Source organism: Pagrus major, chromosome 22, assembly GCF_040436345.1.
Source record: "Pagrus major chromosome 22, Pma_NU_1.0".
Taxonomy (NCBI): Eukaryota; Metazoa; Chordata; class Actinopteri; order Spariformes; family Sparidae; genus Pagrus; species Pagrus major.
Window position 1 is genome coordinate 2,395,932 of NC_133236.1, and position 24,260 is coordinate 2,420,191.

General features: G+C 40.6%; 2 protein-coding genes across 2 annotated transcripts in view; one reads left to right on the forward strand and one right to left on the reverse strand.

Moving 5' to 3' along the window:
• Positions 1–7,770, forward strand: part of tube1 (tubulin, epsilon 1) — a 26,030-nt gene extending 18,260 nt beyond the window's left edge. The window contains exons 10-12 of the mRNA XM_073492544.1: positions 1,854–1,994; positions 4,350–4,524; positions 5,871–7,770. Of these exons, the coding sequence (XP_073348645.1) occupies positions 1,854–1,994; positions 4,350–4,524; positions 5,871–6,029 (475 nt within the window). The 3' untranslated portion in view covers positions 6,030–7,770. The remainder of the gene's footprint in view (positions 1–1,853; positions 1,995–4,349; positions 4,525–5,870) is intronic.
• The window catches only part of ccn6 (cellular communication network factor 6), a 23,240-nt gene continuing 5,582 nt past the window's right edge, over positions 6,603–24,260 (reverse strand). Inside the window, exons 2-5 of the mRNA XM_073493349.1 lie at positions 21,122–21,482; positions 15,792–16,028; positions 6,983–7,176; positions 6,603–6,884 (exon numbers count right to left, since the gene is read on the reverse strand). Of these exons, the coding sequence (XP_073349450.1) occupies positions 6,603–6,884; positions 6,983–7,176; positions 15,792–16,028; positions 21,122–21,482 (1,074 nt within the window). The remainder of the gene's footprint in view (positions 6,885–6,982; positions 7,177–15,791; positions 16,029–21,121; positions 21,483–24,260) is intronic.

Below are 24,260 nucleotides of genomic sequence, written 5' to 3' on the forward strand. Positions count from 1 at the left end.
CCAAAACCTCTATTCTAGCCTGATTTAGCCATTTAGCCTGTTGGAACACCCAACTGCACCCAAGAGCCAATCTTCTGGCTGATGATTTTAGGTTTTCCTGAAGAATTTGGAGATAATCCTCCCTCTACATTATTCCATTTACTTTCTTTAGAGCAGCAGATCCACTGGCAGCAAAACAACCCCACAGCATAATACTACCACCACCATGCTTGACAGTTCTTGGGGTTGAAGGCCTCACCTTCTCGCCTCCAAACATATTGCTGCTCATTGTGGCCAGTGTGGGCAGTGCACTTTATACTTACAAACAGATGTTTGTACAGTTGATCTTGGGACCTGTAACTGCTCTGAAATGGCTCCAAGTGACTTTCCCAACTTGTTCAAATCAATAATGTGCTCTTTCAGATCAATGCTGAGCTCTTTAGACTTTCCCATTGTAGTGTTTGTAGCTGAGTGTAGTGGGTGTATCAAACAAGGCCTATTAAAATGGGCCCAGAAAAGTCACCAGTTGTTGTTATCAACCACAATCACTCAGAAGAAGTTAAGAGGCCATGCTGCAAAGAAAATGATTCACACAACTTTCTATAATCTCCAAAATTGATTGTTCTAGTTACTGTATGTATATTTTTGACCCATCAGATTTGGTCACATTTTCAGAAGACCTATAATAAATTTAGATTTGAAGCCAACTTCATGAATGTGTTTTGTGACAAAGTAGTGTGTTTCTCTCATTCCATTATAGAAAATGAGAGCTATAGAAATCATTGGAAGTGAAGACTGCCATGATATACATTTTCTTTACAAGTGTATGTAAACTTTTGACCGCAACTGTATCTATCTATCACCCTTAATGTGTTGCAGATAGGGCTTGTTACTTTTTTGGTTTAGAATAATTCATTTAGATTACTGAATTTAGTAAAATGATAACATTATAGATCATGACTGATGTAATATGATCTACTCAAATACTATTTGAAAAATAACATCACTTTGCTGTAATGCAGCCTTTAAATCCAAGAAAAGACAACAATTATGCCATAATGTGATATATCCAAAATCTTAGACAGTAAGTAGTGTCATGTTACGATAACGGTATACATCGTATATTTTTCCCAGCTCTATGGCCTGCCCAGTTTTTCCTTCAGAGATGATAAAAATGATCTGAGTGCTATGCTTCTGCATAGAAGAGCTCCCAAAACAGAAGCTTTTTTTCTTATTTTTCTTTCTTGTCATTAATATAAAACATAGAATTTTTTTTTGGTCTTATCCATACCCTCGTGTTATGAACAAGAGGCACCACAAAGGCAGCTTTCATTTTATCACATGGGATGGTGGCAACTTCAAGTTTAGGCAGCAGGCTTGTGACAGGAAAAGCACCATTTGATCCTCCCACCTCCTCCCCAAAAACATCTGGCATAAAAGTGGCCTTGTGTGAGCCATATAGACCTCATCTGCTACAGAGAAGCTGCTCATTGGTCAAAAAGAGTGGTGGTTGTATTGGGCAGCTCCCAGAGGTGAAAATATGTGACTGTATGAATGCAGAACAGGGTGTTGCTTAAAAATACCTCGCCTGCTCAGCAGAATATGCCTGGGTAAATACAAATTTTAAAATTCTTCTTTTTCACTCATTGCCCCGTTGGCCCCTGGTCTAATTCAAGTCCCTGAAAGGCCGTTTCAGGAAATACAGCCAGTAAACCGAGACATTACGTGATAAACAAGCAAACAACATAGGCGGTTATGTGTCAGGATTTAAATGTAATATATGGAAAGAACTTGCTGCACTGAGAATTTTTTTCTGTATTGTGAAGTGTTTGTCATGGTGTGAACATTCTCTCTCCTCTACCTGTGCCCTCCAGACTGGATCAGATGTTCAGTGATGCCTTCAGTAAAGACCACCAGCTCATACGAGCCGACCCCAAGCACAGCCTCTATCTGGCTTGCGCCCTCATGCTCAGGGGCAATGTGCAGGTGTCAGACCTCCGCAGGAACATCGAGAGGTCAGAGCACTTTCTTCCCACTCTACCTCATTCTGCACCAAAACAGCAGAGGAGTCAGTACACCCACCCTGATAGGCACATAGATGGCCTTCACATTCACTCTCCCAAATAGTAGACCCATTCAGTACTGACAGAAATGATTCATGACTGCTCCATTCAGCACCCAGCTCTCCTCTGGCGAGAAACTGAAACAGAAGCTGTTGTGAGAGCAGAGTGCATGAGCATGGTGTAAAAGGAAAGGGATGAGGAGGAGGTAAAGCACAGAAATATTGCCTAAAAGACTCTTAAGAGCACAATTAATCTCTGGATGTACTGCAGCATATTTTGCTGTTTGCAAAGTTGGCCTTTTTTTATTAAACAAATAAAACATTAACAGTATACCTATTCCTGAAAACAACCATTCACACCTGGGCTCACCTAGCCTTAGCAACCCACATGAAGGCCGGTTGGATCAACGACCCACAAGTGGCCCTAACGACTCTGAAACTCAGCTTACTCGTGTCCTTAACGACTCTGTAAGGACACTCCCACACAGAGTTTAAAAGCCTGCAACTCCCCTCCAGTTAGTTAGAACTGAAGAAGCCTCTTGGATGAGAGGTGAAACGTCTTCAAGAAACTGAAACACGTCCAGTTGCCTACGATACAGCACTTACAATTACCATGACCTGGATGACTGAGTCAGCGGGCACGAAATCTCCCAGGAAAATGAAGGCTGATTGGTGATCCAGTCTGACTGGCAGCCTGGCACCATTTCCATCTGCCTTCACGTCTCCATTACAGACCAAAAGAATGAATAAAATCACGTTTTGTCCTGTGTTGTTGTAGTTGCTAGTCTGTGGAAAATGGAAAGCAATTTGGTTCAACATTAAAGGAAAAGTTCACCCAAAACTGAAAATTCATTCATTATCTACTAGGTAACGAAACTGGGCAGTATATACTAGGGCTGTCAAAATTGCTCCAAAATGACGTTTGAATATTCCCTCTAATAAAAACACATAGGTTCGAACCATTCGAATATCTAGATTTGTGCATTAGGTCAATAACAGGAGGACAAACTAATACAATGAGACATAACTATTTGTATAAGTATTTTTATTTTAGTTTTAACGTGTCTTTGAAAACATACCTACACATTACAAAATAAGTAAATGAACTAATGGCCTATACCGTAAAACTTTTAAGACCGTAGACCTCTCTCTCGCTCGCCCCCCGCTCTCTCTATGCGCAAACTCCCCTCATGTTGCTAGCGGTGGAATGGTAAGCTAACTGTAGCTTACACAGCTTGCATACAACTTTATCTCGAGGCTCCGCATTTTTGCCATCTACTGACCAAAATCCGAAGTATTTCCAAACGGGGCTTTTTAGGTTGCTTGGAGTCCAAACCGCTATCTCTGCTGCCGAGTTGGGCTCTGAACTTTCTGCCGATTCGTTTTTCTCTCTGCCATCTGCATCTGCCACGGTTTTTGTCGCGTCTCACTTTCAGCAGTGAGTGACGCTGTGCAAGTGACCTGTCCCTGACCTGTCATGCAGTGCGCCCACTCGCAAAGCAGCCGCTGATGTGTTTTTTCTCCACAGTCAAATATTAATTTTCACAATCGAATCTCCGTTTTTTTTTAAATATTCGAATATATATTCGAATTTAGAATATTTGTTGACAGCCCTAGTATATACGATATATATCGTTATCGTGATATGAGACTATATACCTTCTGAGATTTTGGATATTGCTGCACTAAAGTAAGTGATAGAATTTTCTGAACTTACCAGACTGTTCTACTTGTTCTGATACTTGTCTTTAGCCCTTTAGTCATTATATCCCCTTTACTGATGATTATTGATCAGAAAATTCATTGTGTTAATATTTCGTGAAAGTACCAATAGATTCACCCCGACAATATTGTTGCAACATGATATTGAAGGAGGGCCTATTTGGTAAAAAATGTTGTGATGTTTAATTTTTTTTCCTAGTCCTAGCGTTATTAAGTACTTTGAGGAGACTTAAAAATATCGAGGTATATATCGTGTAACCCAATATGCCCTTAAAAATATTGTGATATTATTTTAAGGTCATATTGTCCATCTACTTCAGTTGTTTAGGACAGGGGTTCCCAACGTTTTTGAGGACATTGGACCAGACATGGGCTATAGGATTTTTACAGCCCATGGGTTAGAAACCCTGGTATAGAAGAATACTGCAACACTGTTATGTGGTAAACTTCACCCAACTTTCAGTCAGCATGGGAGTGAGTAGATAATGACTGAATTGCTACTAAGACTCTTGTAGATAGTGTAAAATGTCCTCTTCGCTGCACGATAAACACTGTAATTTGATCTGTTATTATCTCCCGGCTCTAGACTGAAGCTCTCGCTGCCCTTTGTTTCGTGGAACCAGGAAGGCTGGAAGACAGGCCTGTGTTCAGTGCCTCCTGTGGGTCACTCCCACTTCCTGTTAGCCCTGGCCAACAACACCTGTGTGAAGGCCACATTCATGGAGCTGAGAGAACGCTTTACTAAACTCTACAGGAAGAAGGTGCATTTCAACTCATTCCATGTTTTTAGAGCATGAGAAGTTTCAGCAAAGGAATTAATCATTTATCAAGTGAAACCATCATATACTTTCTGGGAAAATGTGTGAAATGTGAGGATTTACTTGTTTTTTTCTCCACTATCTTAGAAAATTGCATGCTTTGGACTTTTGGACAGATGGTTAGACATTATAAGTAGATATAAGACATAAAGTAGCTCTCTGCTAGGGTCAAACAATTATTATGAAATTTTATTAAAATCAGAATATGGCCAATGCAACATCTGTATCACAAGAGCTGCATTTTTTTTTAAAAAGGTAAAATGTGTCACAACATACCATTATAAATTAAGTATTCTGATGTTACAGAGATGCCAACAGCCTACAAATCTAATCTCCAGACGTATGGGAACATGCTTGTTTGGTGCAGAACCAACAAAAATTACATCAGTCTGTCAAAATAATACTCAAAAAGCATAGTAGTGCTGGTAACATTTGTCATTTGTAGACTAAACAATTAATGGGAAAATAAACAACCACATTAATTGCTAAGTGAGTAATGTAATGATTGAAAGATGTCATTAGTTGCACTCCTAGTGGAAGCATGATTTGCAGTTCTGAATCTGTCTTTATGCAATTTTTTTTTTTTAAATTTGAGTATTTCTGAAAGTACATGTTAATATGAATCCAACATATTATTAGCAAAGATAAATTCCTAAAAAAAAAACATTGATGATAGTCTTGTAATCATGTTACAAAGCTTCCATAACGTTAGGCTACATCACCTTGCAGCACCTATCCATGACACAACTACAGTCAGCGAGCTCCGTATTATTGTAGCATTGTAACATTTACAATTTTACAACAGCCAGTTATCTGTAACATCACCACACGTGTACAGAAATTCTTATGGGCCAGAATGGATCATTTTGGAAGTTATCAAGCAAGAAACTCTGACATACCCTCCACCTCAGAGACTTAGTAGCTACGGATAAACCCAAAGCAGAGAAGACCCGAAAACATATATGTTTAATTAAAATACAAATATATGAATCTGGCAGTAAATGTTATGTAATAGCATTATAGGAAGCATGATAAGAAGGAATGTTTATACATGGCACTATGGGCTGCTCTACACCATATACATAGTAGGCTTATGCATCATCATTTTCCACAGTAGGGGGTCCCCTCTCCATTTCTGTCAGCTATGGGGTCCTTGGCTGGTAATAGTAGACCCCTGTTCTACAATATGGGACTTTTTAAAGAGTGAGAATGCAGAATCTAAACCAGGTTGGAATACCTTTGTTTATATTCTGACTTCATAACTGAAACTCTTTCTCTGTTTTCTGAAGGCTCACTTACATCACTACCTGCATGTAGAAGGGATGGAGCAGAACATCTTCTCAGAGGCCATCAGCTCTCTCAGCTCACTGATTGAAGAGTACCACCATCTGGATGGCACAAAGGGGAGACTCATGCCTGATGCACACAGACTCAGCATTGCCAGATGAACGTCCCCTCTGTGGTCAGCTGTCTGTCTTCGTCTGTCTGCTGTATAGCAGTGATTATCTTTCAAAAATGACTTCACTCAACAATATCTTTTGTACATACCTTTATAAGTTATATATCAACATTGTCTTATTTGTGACCTGATTAAATGTGAAAAAAATAAGCAGTAAAAACATTGGTTAAAAAAGGGAGGATTCAGTTCACTCTATATTATGACCTGATATGCCAATTCTAGGCGCTGTGACCATAATGTTCTGAGGTACGGTATGAGGTATAAGTCAACATCTGCTGTTCCTGTACTAGCCATGTTCCTTGTTGTTATTGCACATACATGTCCTAAAGACAATGTTCATAAAAGCTTTTATCATAACTAACAACATATTTCTTCAGTTATCCACTTATCTCAGTCATTCTTTCTTATGAAATAAGGTTTTGTAGTTTTGTCTTTTTTGAGATTTCTTAAGGCACATCTCCGCTGCTGAGAAGATCTTAATCAACGTATGTTTCAGTCCTTAGACTGCCACAGCAGGGCTTGTGACCTGTGTCTCAGTCGCTGGACTTCTTTGACAGATCCGTTAGAGTAACTGCAGGTCAGAAAACATGTCATCTGGATCATTGCACTTCCTCTGACACACGCAAGATGTTATCCACTGCATCTTCCAGTGTGTGTTGGAGCCCCCCTTGCATGTAAAGTTGACCTTGATCATGTGTGACTTGTTGGGGACACAACAGCGCTTGTCTGCACAAACACCGCAGTATGTGGGCTTAAACTTCTTGGTGCTGGTGCAGCCTGAGAGTGTCAGCTTCTCCGCTTTCTTTGCTTGGAATTTAGGCCGGCAAGTCTTTCCTTTTGGCATCTACATGTATGAAGGGAAAACAGTGATATAATGTGTACATTTCTTGATATTACATAAAACTGTGTCAGTACTTGAACAGGATTTGACTAACTTGTCACCTTAACACTCTTCATCACGCTCTTCTCACATGGCCGCAGCAGACACAGGCGTTGGTCCTTCCTCATGTCACACTTGCTGTTGTCATTGTTGACACGCACAGAAATGCCCAGGCCGCAGGTTTTGGAGCAGGGGCTCCAGGGAGTGGTCTGGATCAGACAGTTCTTCTTCCAGGCTAAAGGAGGATCCCTGTAAGCTTTCAGTATTACATTTAAAGGGCACTGTGTCAACAACATCCTGCACAAAGAGCTAGTCTGTGTGCCAGCATACTGCCAAGCAGACCACCAAAAGACTACAGATATCCATTTCCTTTAACAAGTTAATACTGTAGATCAGGGGTGGGCAACATTTTTTCCAGATGGCCATACTGACTTATAAAATTTAAGCAAAGGGCCACAAATTGGGCAATTGTATCTAAACATTAAACACATAGTGCTGAATTACGTTAAACTAATTCTCAGTATGAAATGCAGCACCAAATGAAAAAAGGATCAGGCCAATATGAGCTATTCATGAATAAACATGTCAGGTCCTACGGCCCATGCCCATGGCATTTTCTTTTTCAAGCAGAAATGCGCTGGCTGTGTGCTCAGGAGCGGTAAGATGAAGCATTTTCTGTGCTGAGGGGAAAAAGTGTTGCACGTGCGTCTTGTCTCTGTGACAACAATATCTTGACACACTTTCTTGTGTGGATGTCTCTTGAATAATAGTACCAGTTTAACTTTGTTGTACATTGTATGATATGTGATCAAATAAAGATTCTTCCAATTGTGGGAGTTAATTGTCTGTACACTGAATGTTTCTGATGGTGAGTGTTGTGCTTTATATTGCCCTATGTGTTGTAAGCTTTTAATTAGCTGCGTCATCAGCCCTCTATTACTATAGTCTAACCAGCTTCATCCCAGTGCTGCCAAGCGCACCGCCAGCGCTTTTCTGTCCGAAAACAATGCAATTTGGACACGGGCCCTTACACAAAAGTTCTAACAACTTCCTGTTTCTCGACAAATTATTCTCTGCTACTGAAGAATCGGCATCAGATGAGAACTCTGAGATTGAGAATCTTCACTTCACTTTTTCTTCCTGCTAAACGGTTGACATTCTCTCTCAAACAGAGAATGGGGATGTGGCAAATAGTCATATGTAGTTATAGAGTAGTGTAGAGATGACGTATTTTTGTAGGCTAACCCGGGAGTTAGTATCACCCTGGTTCCCTCATCAAAAAGCCTATGGGTTTTTTCCACAGGATTTTGGAATATCGCCCAAAATAAGCTCTGTGATACTTAGACATTTTGTTGAGTAAGATAATCTTCACAGATGACCACCACTTGTGATTTTCGAGGTATGAATTAAATCGTTAGAAGTGAAAAAAACTTGTTGGGCTATAAACAGACTATATTGCGGTCACATGATTTAAACGTCACCACAACTAAGCATCTTACTACACAATTACTAAACACGTATTGTGTAAATTGATCAACCTTCAAATTGCAAAGTTAGAGTTAGCATAATTTGTGACTGAAGTCCGCCTGTAAAGACTAGTGAGTAGTGTTTGGCATGATGATGTTTAATGTCTGTGACGTCTGTAGTCTCATTTAGCCACTTGTGAGCAAGTGCCATTTTTTAGGCACATAAGCGCATTATTATTAAATTGTGAGACATTTAATGGTGTATTTTATGTTGTTTTACAAAACGTGTAAAGAGCTTAAGCCTGTAGAAATCACAGACCTCATTTCAGACATTTAACCGAAAATCAATTAAAAAACCTCAAACTTTGAGATGATTGAACAGGATGTGCAAAAATGCTAACTGATTTCTGGGTTTGTGGGCTACAAATTACACCACTCTATTACCATCGCAACCAGACTGCGGTTCTAACAGGATCAAAATCACTAGCATGTATTAGCGATAGCATCGATACTAGCATGGACAAGCAGCATGAATATTAGCAGGGATAGTGATAGCCAGTAGGCGTTATGAGGGGGGATGCCGTCCCCCTTGTTAGCAAATTACCAAAAAGCATCCCCCTTGTTAACCTGCCATCACTCTCCATCCCCTAGTAGCAGAAAGTGTGTTACAAATCACAAGCGGCCGCGATCGACAGCGCACAGTGGAGTCAAGCCGTGCACGTCTGCTATGCGTTCCGATGTCGCGCCAATGTAGGTTTCCCTGACAGAAACTGTTTCCCCTGGCCGCGGGAGCGCGCATTTATTCAGCGAAGGCGGAAACAGCGCTGCGCTTGCTTTCACCAAAGTATATTAAAACTAACAACAATTGCATTGTTTAATTCAATGTTCTGGTGTTGTAATTATCTACGAGGTTTTGCAACATGGCCCACCCATCAAAATAAATGCTTTTATTCTCTTGTACGTCGTAACGTCGTACTACGTACTGAACGGAAAAACCAAGGCAATAATTTCCTCATGTGATTGACATATAACACGCTGTAATTCAAGTCCTGGTATGGAATTTGTCGAAGTAAATAAACGTCGATATCCAAAATCAAGATCACTGTGATTGTTTTCTGGCTTCAATTACGTCTATTAAATCTACTTCACTCGAAATGTACTATAATGGACAGATGAAGCCTGACCATCAAATGATTTATTTTATGTGTACTTCAGATACTACTCTATAACCTCTGTGATTATGAACAACTTTCTTCTCTTCTAGCCAAAGATAGGGGGGGGGAACATATTATTTCAGACTGTCAACCTGTCTGCCAGAATTTGTATCCCCCCCTCAAAATGGATAGATGAAGCCTGACCATCAAATGATTTATTTTACGTGTACTTCAGATACTACTCTATAACCTCTGTGATTATGAACAAGTTTCTTCTCTTCTAGCCAAAGGTACTGGGGGATAAAAATTCTGGCAGACAGGTTAACAGTCTGAAATAATATGTTTCCCCCCCTCAAAATGGACAGATGAAGCCTGACCATCAAGTGATTTATTTTATGTGTACTTCAGATACTACCCTATAACCTCTGTGATTATGAACACGTTTCTTCTCTTCTAGCCAAAGATATGGGGGGATACAAATTCTGGCAGACAGGTTAACAGTCTGAAATAATGTTCCCCCCCTCAAAATGGACAGATGAAGCCTGACCATCAAATGATTTATGTTATGTGTACTTCAGATACTACTCTATAACCTCTGTGAGACCTCTGTGAAGAGAAGAAACTTGTTCATAATCACAGAGGTTATAGAGTAGTATCTGAAGTACACATAAAATAAATCATTCAAAGGTCAGGCTTCATCTGTCCATTATAGTACATTTCGAGTGAAGTAGATTTAATAGACGTAATTGAAACCAGAAAACAATCACAGTGATCTTGATTTTGGATATCGACATTTATTTAGTTTGACAAATTCCATACCAGGACTTGAATTACAGCGTGTTATATGTCAATCACATGAGGAAATTATTGCCTTGGTTTTTCCGTTCAGTACGTAGTACGACGTTACGACGTACAAGAGAATAAAAGCATTTATTTTGATGGGTGGGCCATGTTGCAAAACCTCGTAGATAATTACAACACCAGAACATTGAATTAAACAATGCAATTGTTGTTAGTTTTAATTTACTTGGGTGAAAGCAAGCGCAGCGCTGTTTCCGCCTTCGCTGAATGAATGCGTGCTCCCGCGGCCAGGGGAAACAGTTTCTCGGGGATACCTACATTGGCATGACACCGGCTGCCTGGTCGATTTTTGACGGAAGCTGCAACAAGCTGCACGGAGCAGATCGCACCGGCAGGAAGTCAGATACACAGGAACGACAAAGAGCATCCGGTCAATTTTCAAAATAAAACACCCTGTGCAGACTCCCGATTGTATAAAAACGAAAAATGACCAGATCAACAAAATCTGAGCAAGTCAACAAAATCGGGCAGACAAAAGGCTCCGCTTCTGAAACGTTCCTGCTGGGTTCTCTTTATACATTCATCGTATGATGCCATGCGGAGGGTGGAACAAAACCTGTAGCAGACGCGACGTCATAGAGCAGCTTCCGGTGGATTCCCAGTGCGTCTCTCATGTAGAGGAGCACAACAAGTTTGCATGTTCTAAAACTAAAATGTTACTTTTTATAAGTGTTTTTAGTGTGTCTGTTCAGAACATGGTGGCTTATGTTATGTTGGTAATTGTCATTTTTGTGCTGGTTTATAGTTTAACCATTAGTGAGGTAGCTGTTACATTTCCTGACACCAGCTGTTTTATGCACTCTGCTGGACAAACTATGTCATTACACCAATTTTAAATTAGCCCAAGCATGTTTTTCTGCATTATAGTTTATAAATATAAGGTTTTCATATCGGTGCATATCGGACAATATATACACCGATACCGATATATCTGTAATAAGCTAATATCGTCCGAAAACATCAGCCTACCGATGAATCGGTCAGGCTCTACTATTTTGCACAATGTTCATTGTGTGTCCTTCAAGGAATTTAGATGGTAAAAAATTCCAAGGGGTCATGTAACTTAAAATGACCCTGCTTGTAGTGTATTGTGAGAAACATGAGAAAACCCTGCCTGAATAAACTCAGTCCACTGCATACAATTTAAAGGTGTATTTACTCATTACTTTAATACAGTTATGAAAAGACAATTGTAGTAGGGAGAGAAGGAAGATAACTGGATAAAATGGAATTGTAAAATTAGAAATGTCACAGTTATGGTTAAGGCATCAACAATGTCCTTTGGGAGGTGTACATAGGTGTGTTGGGGCAGGGTGGTGCTCCCATTGAGCCATCCCCCCTGTTAAAAATTAACAAATCACCTACTGGTGATAGCTGTGACTCAAACAGAAGTTCTTGTGTATTGAGGAGCTGCAAAGTTTACTTATGGTCAAACTGTAACCTGAACTGTACATTTACTGCCCATAGACAACTTCTCTGCCAAGCTTTCCCCATTGCACAATCACCATAGCTATCTCTCCTCTTGCTGGACCACTCACACACTACGCACTGCCCAGTTACTTAAAGGAGCCATGCTGTTATAATAACCCCTATTGGAGGATGACTGATGACTCTCAGATTCTACTAGCGTTATATGCCATTATTCCATATTAGCAACAGCTTAAATTTAGTGAATTTGAGCACAAAAATAAGTTATATGTCAAAAAAAATGGCACACTGTATGGCTGATCAACACTGCCAGGAAAGAACTCAGAAAATCATGAAATATCAAAATACACTGGAGGGGGACTTTTCTGGAAGTGGATTTAGTCAACCTGCATAGAAGTGAAAAAGAAAAAAACATGTTATTTCCTGTTGCCACTAGGTGGCACTATTACTTTAAGTCAAATTTGGTGCGGTAATGTGTTCAGGCCTTAAGTGTTTTCTCAGCGGTTCTGAGTTGGAATGCTAGTCATACAGCTAGGAGGAGTTTAAAAAAGAAGTGATTTCCTGCTGCCACTAACATACACTTTGACTGTAAGCGAATATTGTTATATAAATGTTTTCTGGCCAGGACACTTATAAAAAGTGTAAGTAAGGGCAACTTCCTGTTTACTCGTTAATCATTGATATTTGCCAGCTACGGCTATGCCCTTCAACGAAAACTCAAGCTTTGATTAACTTTTCATCACAAATGTATTTATATTGGCCTGTGAAAATTTGACATCCATCGGGTAAAAGCTGTAGGAGAAGCTTGTTAAACTACAACACACGCAAATTGCCAAAAATGAGCACTTAATTCAAAATGGCCGACTTCCTGTTGGGTTTACCTCATAGCACCAAGAGACTTTATTGTAGGTCTAAGGGTGATACACATATACCAAGTGTCATAAATGTGAAAGTAGTTCCTGGGGCTGCCTTTTAGGGGGCGCTAGCAAGCCATTTTGCCCCGCTTATCGCCGGAACCCATAAAATATGTGAACTTCCACCATGTTTGAAGTTTGTGCAAAGTTTCATAACTTTTTGAGTATGTTAAGCCCCTCAACAAAAGCAATGCTCTTTGGCACACAAACAGACAGACAATTTCCTTACATCACAAGAGAATTTCATGTCACCATTATCAGAGGTGTCAAAAGTATTCACATTCATTACTCAAGTAGAAGTATAGATACTAGGATTTAAAAATACTTCTTTAGAAGTTGAAGTATCAACTCAAGCTTTTTACTCAAGTTAGTGTAAAAGTACTGGTTTCAAAACTACTTAAAGTATAAAAGTAAAAGTAATGTAAGGGGAAAAAATGCCATTAAGGACAAAAGCTTAGGCCGCGCCACAGGGGCCTATAGCGCTCTACCCCACCTCCCCAAAAAAAACATTTTTCTAAAGGCCATAATGACTATAATGTTATATTAAAATGTTAATGTTGAAAAATTTGGGATGCACTAGGCTACCTGTTTCAGCCTCATATATGCCCATTGTAAATGAACGCATTTTAGTACAATGCAAATACATTAAAGAACCATATATGTGTGCTACTGAGCATTAACATCTGTCACATTTTGCTCGAGTTCTCTTGAGTCTCTGCCACGGACATCTTCGTACTAGGCTACATACATAAAGTCTGCTATGTCCTTGCTGGAGTGTGACGTGATTTGTGTCGTGCAGGGGCGATGGACCGCATACAAACCAATAGGGTGTCGGACAGGGTTGGAATTTCGTCATTTTAGGGGCAAGGCCATTTGGCCTTTTTTTTTTAGGGGCACCAAGGCCACATGACAGGGCACAAAGGCCATTGAGTAAAATTCGATGGTTTTACCTTTCAGATTGATACAATAACATCCTAATTTATAATAAGACATGGATTATGTATTAAAACATTTTTAATACCAATATCATTTAAATGTTACGTTAGAAAACATTTTTTTTTAAAAGTACATCCAAAAAAGAGTGTAAAAGAGTATAATTCACACAGAAATCTGGCGCCGCGGCTCCAAAAGAGGCGTGACGGTACACGTCATGATGATGACGTGTGTGTTTCCCCCGGTGTCCTCCTGTTAATCTAAACATGTACCTGCTGACTGTTAATAATCATATGGATACTGTTATAATGTGTTGTGATTGGGATCCTGACCCACCAAACATCCTGGAAAGTGACAAAGTTACGTTTTTCTCTTAATTACATAATCACCATCAGTAAACGGGACGCTGTCTGACTCTGTCACTTGCGGGGAGGGAGGCTGTTTATGGGGGAAAGTTCACTGAAGTCTCGGTTGGGGGGGCTGACCATCACGGTGATTTTGTGAGTTGGTGAGTTATTTGTCGGGGACAGACGCTGTTTTTCGGGCAGAAATGTGACGAAGAGTTGGTCGGACCGACAGGCTGACAGACACATAACTGCGTTTTTTTTCCCTCATAAGTTGCCAAAGACACGACCAGTTACTACGTTACTGTTGTATGGTCATGTAACGTTGCTTTGTGGGACATTTCTCTATATTTTGTTGAGTGAAGGATCTGTACAGTTATCAGACAGTGAACACCATCAGACCGACATGCCCCCGCTCCGCGCCGCCAGCTTATCCGTTCATACTGGTTCGGTTCGCCAATACTGTGCCTCTCCAGAGGCGCATCAGAGGCCCAGCGAAATTTCACGAGTAACGAGGCTATTTTTAAAATGTAAGGAGTAGAAAGTACAGATAATTGCGTGAAAATGTAAGGAGTAGAAGTAAAAAGTCGGCTGAAAAATAATTACTCCAGTAAAGTATAGATACCCAAAATTTCTACTTAAGTAAGGTAACGAAGTATTTGTACTTCGTTACTTGACACCTCTGACCATTATCCTGGCCAAAATAATTGCAATTAACATTATTATCATGATAATCATCAAAATATGCTTATAAACCATACACTGAAAAAAAAAATGCTTAAAAAAGTAACAAAGTATTTCAAGTACATGTAATTTTTCCATATATTTCGATTGCATAGGTTCAACGTAAAGGGTCAAATTTAATTTTTTTCTATCATGTTGAGTCAATGTGTATAAATTGAATAACTAAATGTGTGATTTATTATAGGAGACAGAATAACCACCTTGAAATGTATTGCTTTTATATATAATACTTGGATAATAAACACTTGACAAATATTTATGTAGAAGTTCTGTAATAATTGAATGAACACATAAGGTTTATGTATAAGTCAGCATTAACTGAATTTAATCAAACTAAGTTATTGAGTTTATATAATAGAAAACCTTGCATTTAATGTGCCACATTGAACTTGTGTGACAAAATTAGATGAAAATATTACATGTAATTGAAATACTTTGTCAAAGCTTTTGGCTAATTATTTCTTGAGTGTATGAAATTACTCCAAATAAAAATATTTTTATTGCATCACAGTTTGGATATCGTTATATCATGGTATGGCACAACTGGTCTCTTTTCCTGGTTTTAAAGGTTGCATTACAGTAAGTGGTATAATTTTCCCAACTTACCAGACTGTTCTACTTGTTCTGATACTTGTCTTGTCTCCACTTTAGTCATTATATCCACTTTAATGATGATTATTGATCAGAAATCTCATTGTGTTAATATTTTGTGAAAGTACCAATAGTCACCCCTACAATATTGTTGCAACACTGATATTGAAGTAGGGCCTATTTGGTCCAAAATATTGTGCTGTTTGATTTTTTAAAAATCAAACAGCAACATTAAATACAGTTATTAAATACTTTGAGGAGATTTAAAAATATCAAGGAATCCCAATATGCCCTTAAAAATATTGTGATATTATTTTAAGGCCATGTTGCCCAGCCCTACAGCACAGAGAGGACATCTTGTTTTAACATTCTTTTTCATGAAAAACAAACCGAACAGGCTGGCCCTTCTCCACAGGTTTACTCTATAAACACACACCTGACATGTAGATAGTGTCCTGCTGGTTCTTCTTTGGGCTCTGGGCACTGCGAAGGCCGGCTGGCATGTTGCCCATCAGCGAGGCAGGGCCTAAAAGTCCAGCAGGCTTCTGGATGAAAGCAGGGGTACAACCAATGGCTCCAGCAATACAAGTGCACTTATAGAGGGGGCTGAGCTGGAAAGCTTCTCCATTCTCATAGTGGACCCCATTCAGGTCACAGCCTACGGCCATCATGTCTGAAAGAAACAGGGAAACATGTCAGGGCTCTGGTGATCACTGATGGAGGCAATGCTCCTCTCTGGATGATGTTACAAAAGGAAGCAAAGGGGAGCATCAAAGCATTATCATCGTGTCATTGTGATTTTCTTATTTATTACAGTGTATTAAATATTCAGAATTGTAACTAAAAGTAATATCATAATTGCCGTGTTGCAGGTATTGGTTCCAAATGTTGAAAGCAGTGTTTGCCCTACCCTTGGCTTGGGGTGCTATGGTATTAGCTGAATTTTTGTCCACCATGAGTCTAGTATTTAGACCTGGGGCCATATTCATAAAGCTTCCTCGTACTAAGAGTTGCTCATAGTGACGAAATTCTTAGAATATTCTTAGAATTATGATGTTTTCAAAGAATTTTTCCTTAAAATTAAGACTAGAGCCTAGTAAAGAAAAAAGATATTCACAAAGCATCTCAGCCCTAAAAATGCTCCTTGAGGTCTGGACAAACTTTTTTCTGGGGACCCGCATTTTTAAAAATGACAAACCGTCATGACCAATTAACTATGGGCCTTGAAAGTGAATTTGTGCATAAATCAACATTCCTGTTCCCTCATTTATAAAACTGTGTGTAGGATTCACTTCAAAAGGTGGCATATGGACGAAACACAGAAAATGCTTACAAACATATTCAGATTTATAACACAGTGCACGCATGTCCTATGCCGGTTTCCCTTTATAAATCACAATCAGCTCAAAATGGGGCGCACACTTTGCCAGCTTCATGTAATGCCCATAGTTAGTAGCCTATAAATAGCCAGTGAAACGCTCCTACGTAATATTGATTCACACTGAAGCAGAGAGACAGGGTAAAAGGACATTTCACACAAATCAAAGGTAAAATCAAAGGTCTTGCTGTAGAGGTTGAGACATGAGAAAAAAGATGTTGTTTGGTGGACACATTACAAATGCAAAAAAAATAACTGAGTCGCAACATGTGACATATTTCTAAGTCCTGTATCGTAGGCAACTGGACTTGTTTCAGTTTCTTGAAGACGGTTCACCTCTCATCCAAGAGGCTTCCTCAGTTCTAACTAACTCTAGGGGAGTTTGCAGGCTTTTAAACTAAGCTGTCTGGGGAGGGAACTCATTACTGCACTGTATTCTACTACCAAGCAATGTCCTTGAAAATGTCTCCAAGTTTGTTGAGAAGGCACAACCATCACAACACACTAAGGGTAAGGAACGGCAGACACGAAAATCCCAAACTTTACAGGCATGTCAAAGCAACTCGCCTAGAACAGAAACTCTCACCTGAAGAAATAAGGACATCAACAACACAGCACATCCGGACATAGTGGGTGAAAAACCTGTCCAACAGAGAGCTCACCCAACCGGAGAAGGATGTCTTTGCTAAAGGACTGAACTTTTGCAGTAGCTCCAGAACAGATACTGAAGTAGATCTCATCCCAGCAACAGAGTCAGCCATCAGAAACAACAAGCTGGCAGACACAGAGGCAGAACAGCTACAGTTGAAGGTATCAGCCGCTCTTGCTAATGCAAAAGCACCCCCTTCCAACCTCACTACTGAGGAAAGGAAGGCCCTGGCATCACTCAAAAGAGACCGGAACATCACCATCTTGCCATCAGACAAAGGGAGATGCACTGTAGTGCTAAACACAGCGGACTACCACACCAAAGTCACCACTTATCTGCTTAGTGATACTAACACCTATGAGCTGCATAAAAGACGGTTATAGAATATCTGCAAAAACTGGAAAAGGACAAAGCCATTAACAAGCCATTATATTACAGACTGTACCCACCCCATGTATCTATGGAACTTCCAAGATACACAAGGAAGGAGCACCACTCAGACCCATCATCGGCAGCATTAACTCAGTTAATTAGAACATATACAAGCACTTAGCCAGTATCCTAGCTCCTTTGGTCGGTAACACTCAACACCACATCACTCACAGGATTTCTCCAACAAGGTGAGAGAAATAACACTGGACCCAGACAAAACAATGGTTTCTTATGATGTCGCATCAGTCTTTACATGCATTCCCACTCAAGAAGCAGTTAAGGTGGTGAAGAAACGCCTGCTACAGGACAGCACTTTGTCTAGCGGAACCAACTTCACCCCAGACCACATTTGTGCCTTACTTGACCTCTGTCTGACTACCACCTACCTCCAGTACAGTGAAGGTTTCTACAGACAGAAGCCACGGCTGTGCCATGGGCTCACCAGTGTCCCCAATAGTGGCCAACCTCTACATGGAAGAAGTTGAGAGCAGAGCCTTGATTACCTTCACAGGAACTGCTCCTAGCCACTGGTTCAGGTATGTGGACGACACCTGGGTCAAAATCAGAGCAAGGGAAGTGGAAGTCTTCACAGAACATGTAAATGCTGTGGACAATAACATCAAGTTCACACGGGAAGATTTCAGAGGAGACAGTCTGCCCTTCTTGGACTGTGCAGTACACATTGAAAAAGACAGAAGCCTCAACACTGAAGAGTACAGAAAACCTACACACACAGATCAATACTTGCTGTTCGACTCTCATCACCCACTGGAGCACAAGCTGGGGGTCATCAGAACCCTAAACCATCGGGCTGAGACCATGCCCACTAAGTCAGAGGGGAAGGAGAAGGATCCAGAGCAGACAGAGAGGAGGAGACGAGAAAAGGTAACAACATCATCATTCCCTATGTTGCGGGAACATCTGAGAAACTCAGGAGGATCTTCAATAAACATCATATCCCGGTTCACTTTAAACCTACCAACACACTAAGGCAGAAACTTGTCCATCCTAAGGACAAAACACAGGCATAAATAGAGTAATGAAGTTGATGCTGTTTAATGCAGCCAGGAATGTACAGATTTGTACATTGGGGAGACAAAACAACCTCTCCATAAATGAATGGCACAACACAGGAGGGCCAACTCCTCAGGTCAAGACTCTACTGTCCACTTACATCAGAAGGAGGAAAATCATTCCTTTGAGGACAACAATATAAACATCTTGGCCAGAGAAGACAGATGGTTTGAAAGAGGAATAAAGGAATCCATCTACATCAGACTGGAGCGGCCGTCTGTGAACAGAGGAGGTGGCCTAAGACATTACTTATCACCCACCTACAATGCAGTACTGAGTTATCTCCCCAGACAGCATAACAACCATTCACACCTGGGCTCACCTAGCCCTAGCAACCCACATGAAGGCCGGTTGGGCCAACGACCCACAAGTGGCCCTAACGACTCTGAAACTCAGAGCTCACATTTGTCTTTAACAACTCTGTAAGGACACTCCCACACAGAGTTTAAAAGCCTGCAAACTCCCCACCAGTTCGTTAGAACTGAAGAAGCCTCTTGGAGTAGAGGTGAAACCTCTTCAAGAAACTGAAACAAGTCCAGTTGCCTACGATACAGCACTTAGGATCTGTCACATATTTATATTGTTGGGGCTTCACATCTGAATCCTCACATACCATTTACCACAAGTTTTTGTGTTGTTAAGTATTTTACAGGCTGATTTACTTCAGTCAAATGTTAATATAGACAGCAATTATTTATTGTGTGCTGTTTATAATATGAATGTGGACTATTTAGTCTCCACACTGGCCACACAGCATGTATTCTGTTAACAGAATAGCCTAAACTCTCCAATTTAGTAAGAAAAAAATGTTTCTATAAAACTTCATATAGTTGAGTCAACATCCAAGCCAATAAGCTGTAAGATCAGGCACCAGGCATTTGCAGTCGGTGGAGTAACTGCAGCAGGCTTGTTCGAGATCAGCCAGTCCTATGTAGATTCGATCAGCGGCGATCGCCGCACACTGCATGCCAGTTAGATTTGTGTCCGACCTGATCCAAGGACATTTTATTGCGACCTGATCCTGACTTGCTGTGATGTCATGCACATGTGGGCAACGATAATCTCGGCTGAATGTGAGCGTTTCTGTGACTTCCTGTACAGACTGAATGCTGCTGGAAAACTGTCCGACTCGATTGCAGCTTTTTGGCTCTGCCCCCTGTTGCTGCCGCCCTGTCTTGTCCACTATCCAGCCAAGGCGCAGTTCATCTCGAACAAGCCTAAGCGGCAAGGACATTTAATTAAATCTGGACACAGCCATGGAGACAGAGTCCTTTTCATTCCTATGAAAGCTGCTCAGTGGCGCATCAGGTTTTATGCATGTGTAATTGAAAACATTTATGCATGTTAAATACTGTATAAATAAGATCAAATAAATGCATTTAGGCAGAGTTAACAGGCTTATTGTTTTAATTTTCTGTAAAACAACAGCAATTTTAAATACTCCTACTTGTAAATCGATCGTTTGCCTGTTTGGGATGCATTTCAAATCTGATTTAGTAAATGAGAATGAGCCAGCAAGTGGGTGTTTGTCCTGTCCATAGTACTGAAACAGAGGGTAGGAGATAGACAGATGGACAGACAATACATGTCAGTTTAGTTCTCTTTAGGTCTCTTTCTTAGCCTGCTTAGCTGCTTTTCGTGGTTGTAAACAGCTGTTTCTACGTGCCCCTCTCCCTGCTTATTTTAAGTGATTATTGTGAATGCTCCGATTGGCAGATGTACTCTATACAAAGAATGCTCTGTTTATGTTGACAGTTTAGGTTTGTTCACTTTTAACAGCTAGCACCCAGGCGTTGTCAAATGTGCTCAAGGTACTGTGGATAAATTCATTTGGCAACCAAAATATAGTCTTCTGCAACCAATGTGTGTGTTGGGACCCAGTCTTTGCGAATGACTGCAATAGAAGAAGAACAGCTGAGTATCAATTAAGTTAAAGTCACTCAAGCAGTAGTCAGCACAGCAGTAAGACAGAAGACAACAAGGATAAGACAAGCATGATTTGGGTTCACCTGGGTGGCTTTTTATGTATGTGGGATGCCTTAAGTTGAAATGTTCAACTTTACATAATGTCATTGCTCTCATGAGTGACCAGTCACAGCCTGGAAAGGGCAGGACAATTGGGCCCAACAAATTTTCTGGAGGAAAACCTGAGGAAGGGGTTTAGGTTGAAAGTGAAAGATACCTTATTATTACCATATTTGGACATATTAAAGAAAAGAAGAGAGGCACTCACATGCACATACTCCGACCTCGTATCTTGGCTGGTCAGCTGAGAAGTCACAGTACATGCCCTTGTGTGGGTCACAGATGTCCCTCTCATTGCACGGCTGTCCAAACTGCCTGGCACAGCTCTTGCAGCAGCCACACCCATCCAGGACAGAGCTCACCCCCGGGGCACAATAAGGTCTTTGCTGACATTTGCAGGGCCACTGGCAGAACTGCCGCCTCTCAGCTGCAGCCCTCCTGTCTCCAGAAGCTAGCTGCCCATTGTTTTGAGCCCTGCTGAAGCACTGTGTGAGGAGGAGAACAGAAATCTGTTTTGAGTGTCCTGACAACCATTTGACTAGTGAATTCGAATGGAAGATTTTGGAAAGCTATTAAGCATGCTAAAAGTAACGGTCTGAACTCCACAGTACTTTCTGCAGCCTTTGACCAGGTGTACTAAAAAGTGAAAATGGGCAGAGTTCCAGGTGGTACATAGAGTCTGTTTATTTTTGACACAGCACTGCTGCTACTGTATTGAATTTCATCATATAACTAGCTTCGAGAAATAAAGATTTGATTTGATGTTTATTAGGATCTTTTTACGCTCACTGGCTAATCTTCCAAGAGTCCATGTTAAAAATATATATATACACACACACAAACACATATATTAGGGCTGTCAATCGATTTAAAATATTTAATTGCAAATTCATTGCACATTTTGTATCTGTTCTAAATGTACCTTAAAAGGATATTTTTCAAGTTTTTAATACTCTTAACAACATGGGAGTGGACAAATATGCTTGCTTTATGCAAATGTATGTTTATTATTATTTTTACAATCCAAAACAATGACAAATAATGTCCAGAATATTCTCCAGAATAACATCAAAGGTACTGCATGCTCAAAAAAATATGCTGAAAGTATAACATGGCACACTCAAGCCCAACAAACAACAACAGATGGGCATATTGACTTGAATGTAACATTCTTTAGTAATACTAACACAATGTAGTGTCCAACTTAGCTAGCTATCATTGTTGAAAGTTTGTCACATGTAGAGCTGTCCAGGCGTCTCCGTTGCAAATGTGGTCTGCCTTTGGTGAGGGGGAGGAGGGCTCTCTGCATCAGCTGTGTGCTTGGCCAGCAAGTGGTATTTGAGACTCGACGTACTCCGGTGGTAACTCAATTCACATCGACCTAAATGCAAATAACTTTGTTCTTGTCCAGAGAACCTTCTGGCAGGGCTTTGAAGCTAAACTTGGAATGCAAAAGACCCTTTTCTTTATCCATTTCTGTCAAAGAGGTTTGTTTCTGCTTGCCATCCACAATGTTACTGCTGAATCGCTTCCTGATTTCCAAAACTACGAGGCAGGCCGAGTGTAAAAAATTAACAGTGTTAAGATTAATTGGCATTAACACATTATTATCGCATCAATCAATCAATTATGGCATCAATCCCTTTGTCATCCAAGAACTGCCTATAGGCCTACACTCTGGCCGCATGAAGCAGGGTATTGTCCTGCACCAGGAGGAACCCAGGGCCCACTGCACCAGCATTAGGTCTGACAATCGCTATGACATGAAAGTCTGTGCAACCCACCAAGGATATGCTTCCCAAGACCATCACTGACCCACTGCCTAACCGGTCATGGTGGATGATGTTACAAGCAGCATAACGTTCACCACCGTGTCTCCAGACTCTTTCACAATTATCACATGAACATTCTTGTCAAGAATCTGCTGATACTGAGAGGAATTCATGTGGCCCTCAACTTTAACAAGGTTTCCAGTACCTGTGCTAGCCACGCAGCCCCATAACATGATGGACCCTCCACCAAATTTCACAGTAGGCAATAAGTTCTTCTCATGGAATTCAGTGTGTTTTTTTGCCATGCATACCTCCTCTTGTTCTGACCAAATAACTCTATCTTAGTCTCATCTGACCACAGTATTTTTTTTCCAAAATGCTTCTGGCTTGTCACACGAGGTATGCAAAAGCACATCTGGACAACGATGAACAACTACACCATCAGCAGCCAGATGTTCTTGTTGTTCTCTGGAGGTGGTCTGTGGCTTGTCTGTGACCATTCTAACCATCCTTCGCCTGTGCCTTTCCTGTATTTTTTTCGGCCTACTACATCTTTCCTTCACAAGGACTGTTCTTGTGGCCTTCCATTTCTGCACTACATTTCTGACTGTGGAGACAGACAGTCCAAACCTTCCAGATAATTTCTTGTACCCTTCTCATAATAATGAATTATCTTAGTTTTTAGGTCAGTGGAGAGTTGTTTAGAGGCTCCCATGTTGCCACACTCGAAGAAAGAACCTAGGACAAGCACAGCCAGCAATTACCTATGTTAAACAGCCTTTTTCATGATTGGTTCCACCTGTCTTTATAATTGAAGGTCTCACGAGCTAATACCAAGCTAGCAATTTTGTGCTGCAACCTGTCAGCTATAAATCCCTACAGGTCTTGAAATGAATGCGATTAAAAGGGTGCCCAAACTTCTGTACATCCCATTTTTTACATTTTATTTTATTATAATAAAACTATGTAATGCTACTCTAAGAATTTCGGTCTGGAAAACACTCAAATATCTACATCTCTGTAGGAAAACAAATCTTGTTGCTGTGACCTCCCCTTTAAAGGTAGAGCAAATTATCATGAAATCTCAGAGAGGTGCCCTTTTGCATACCACTGTATGTGTACATCAAAACTGCTGAGGGCAAGCCAATGTGTGTGCACCTCTGTTGAAAAGGACTACAACCCGCAGAGGCACTGATGACATTTATCCAGTGGGTTCGGAAGTTCACCAGCAGAAAATCCAAACTCTAACTGCAAACAACGAGTGTAGCCGTGCTGTCTTCGCTCTTGCTCTAGCCAGCAAAGGGTCGTATTGAAAAGAAGCGGCCGTTCACTGACACTGAGACTGTAAAAGATAAAATACTCGCCACTATTGAGGAGGTAGTTATGGATAACCAAGTGACAGACCAGGTGATATCATGCATCAAGTTAATACCCATGTCGGATACATCAACATCAACTGGATGATGAATAGATGTATTAGCCACAGACATTTTTTTAAACTCTTTTGGCTCAACTGAGGAAAGCAAACATTATGTCCCTGGCTGTGGATGAATCTGTTGACAATTAGGACACAGC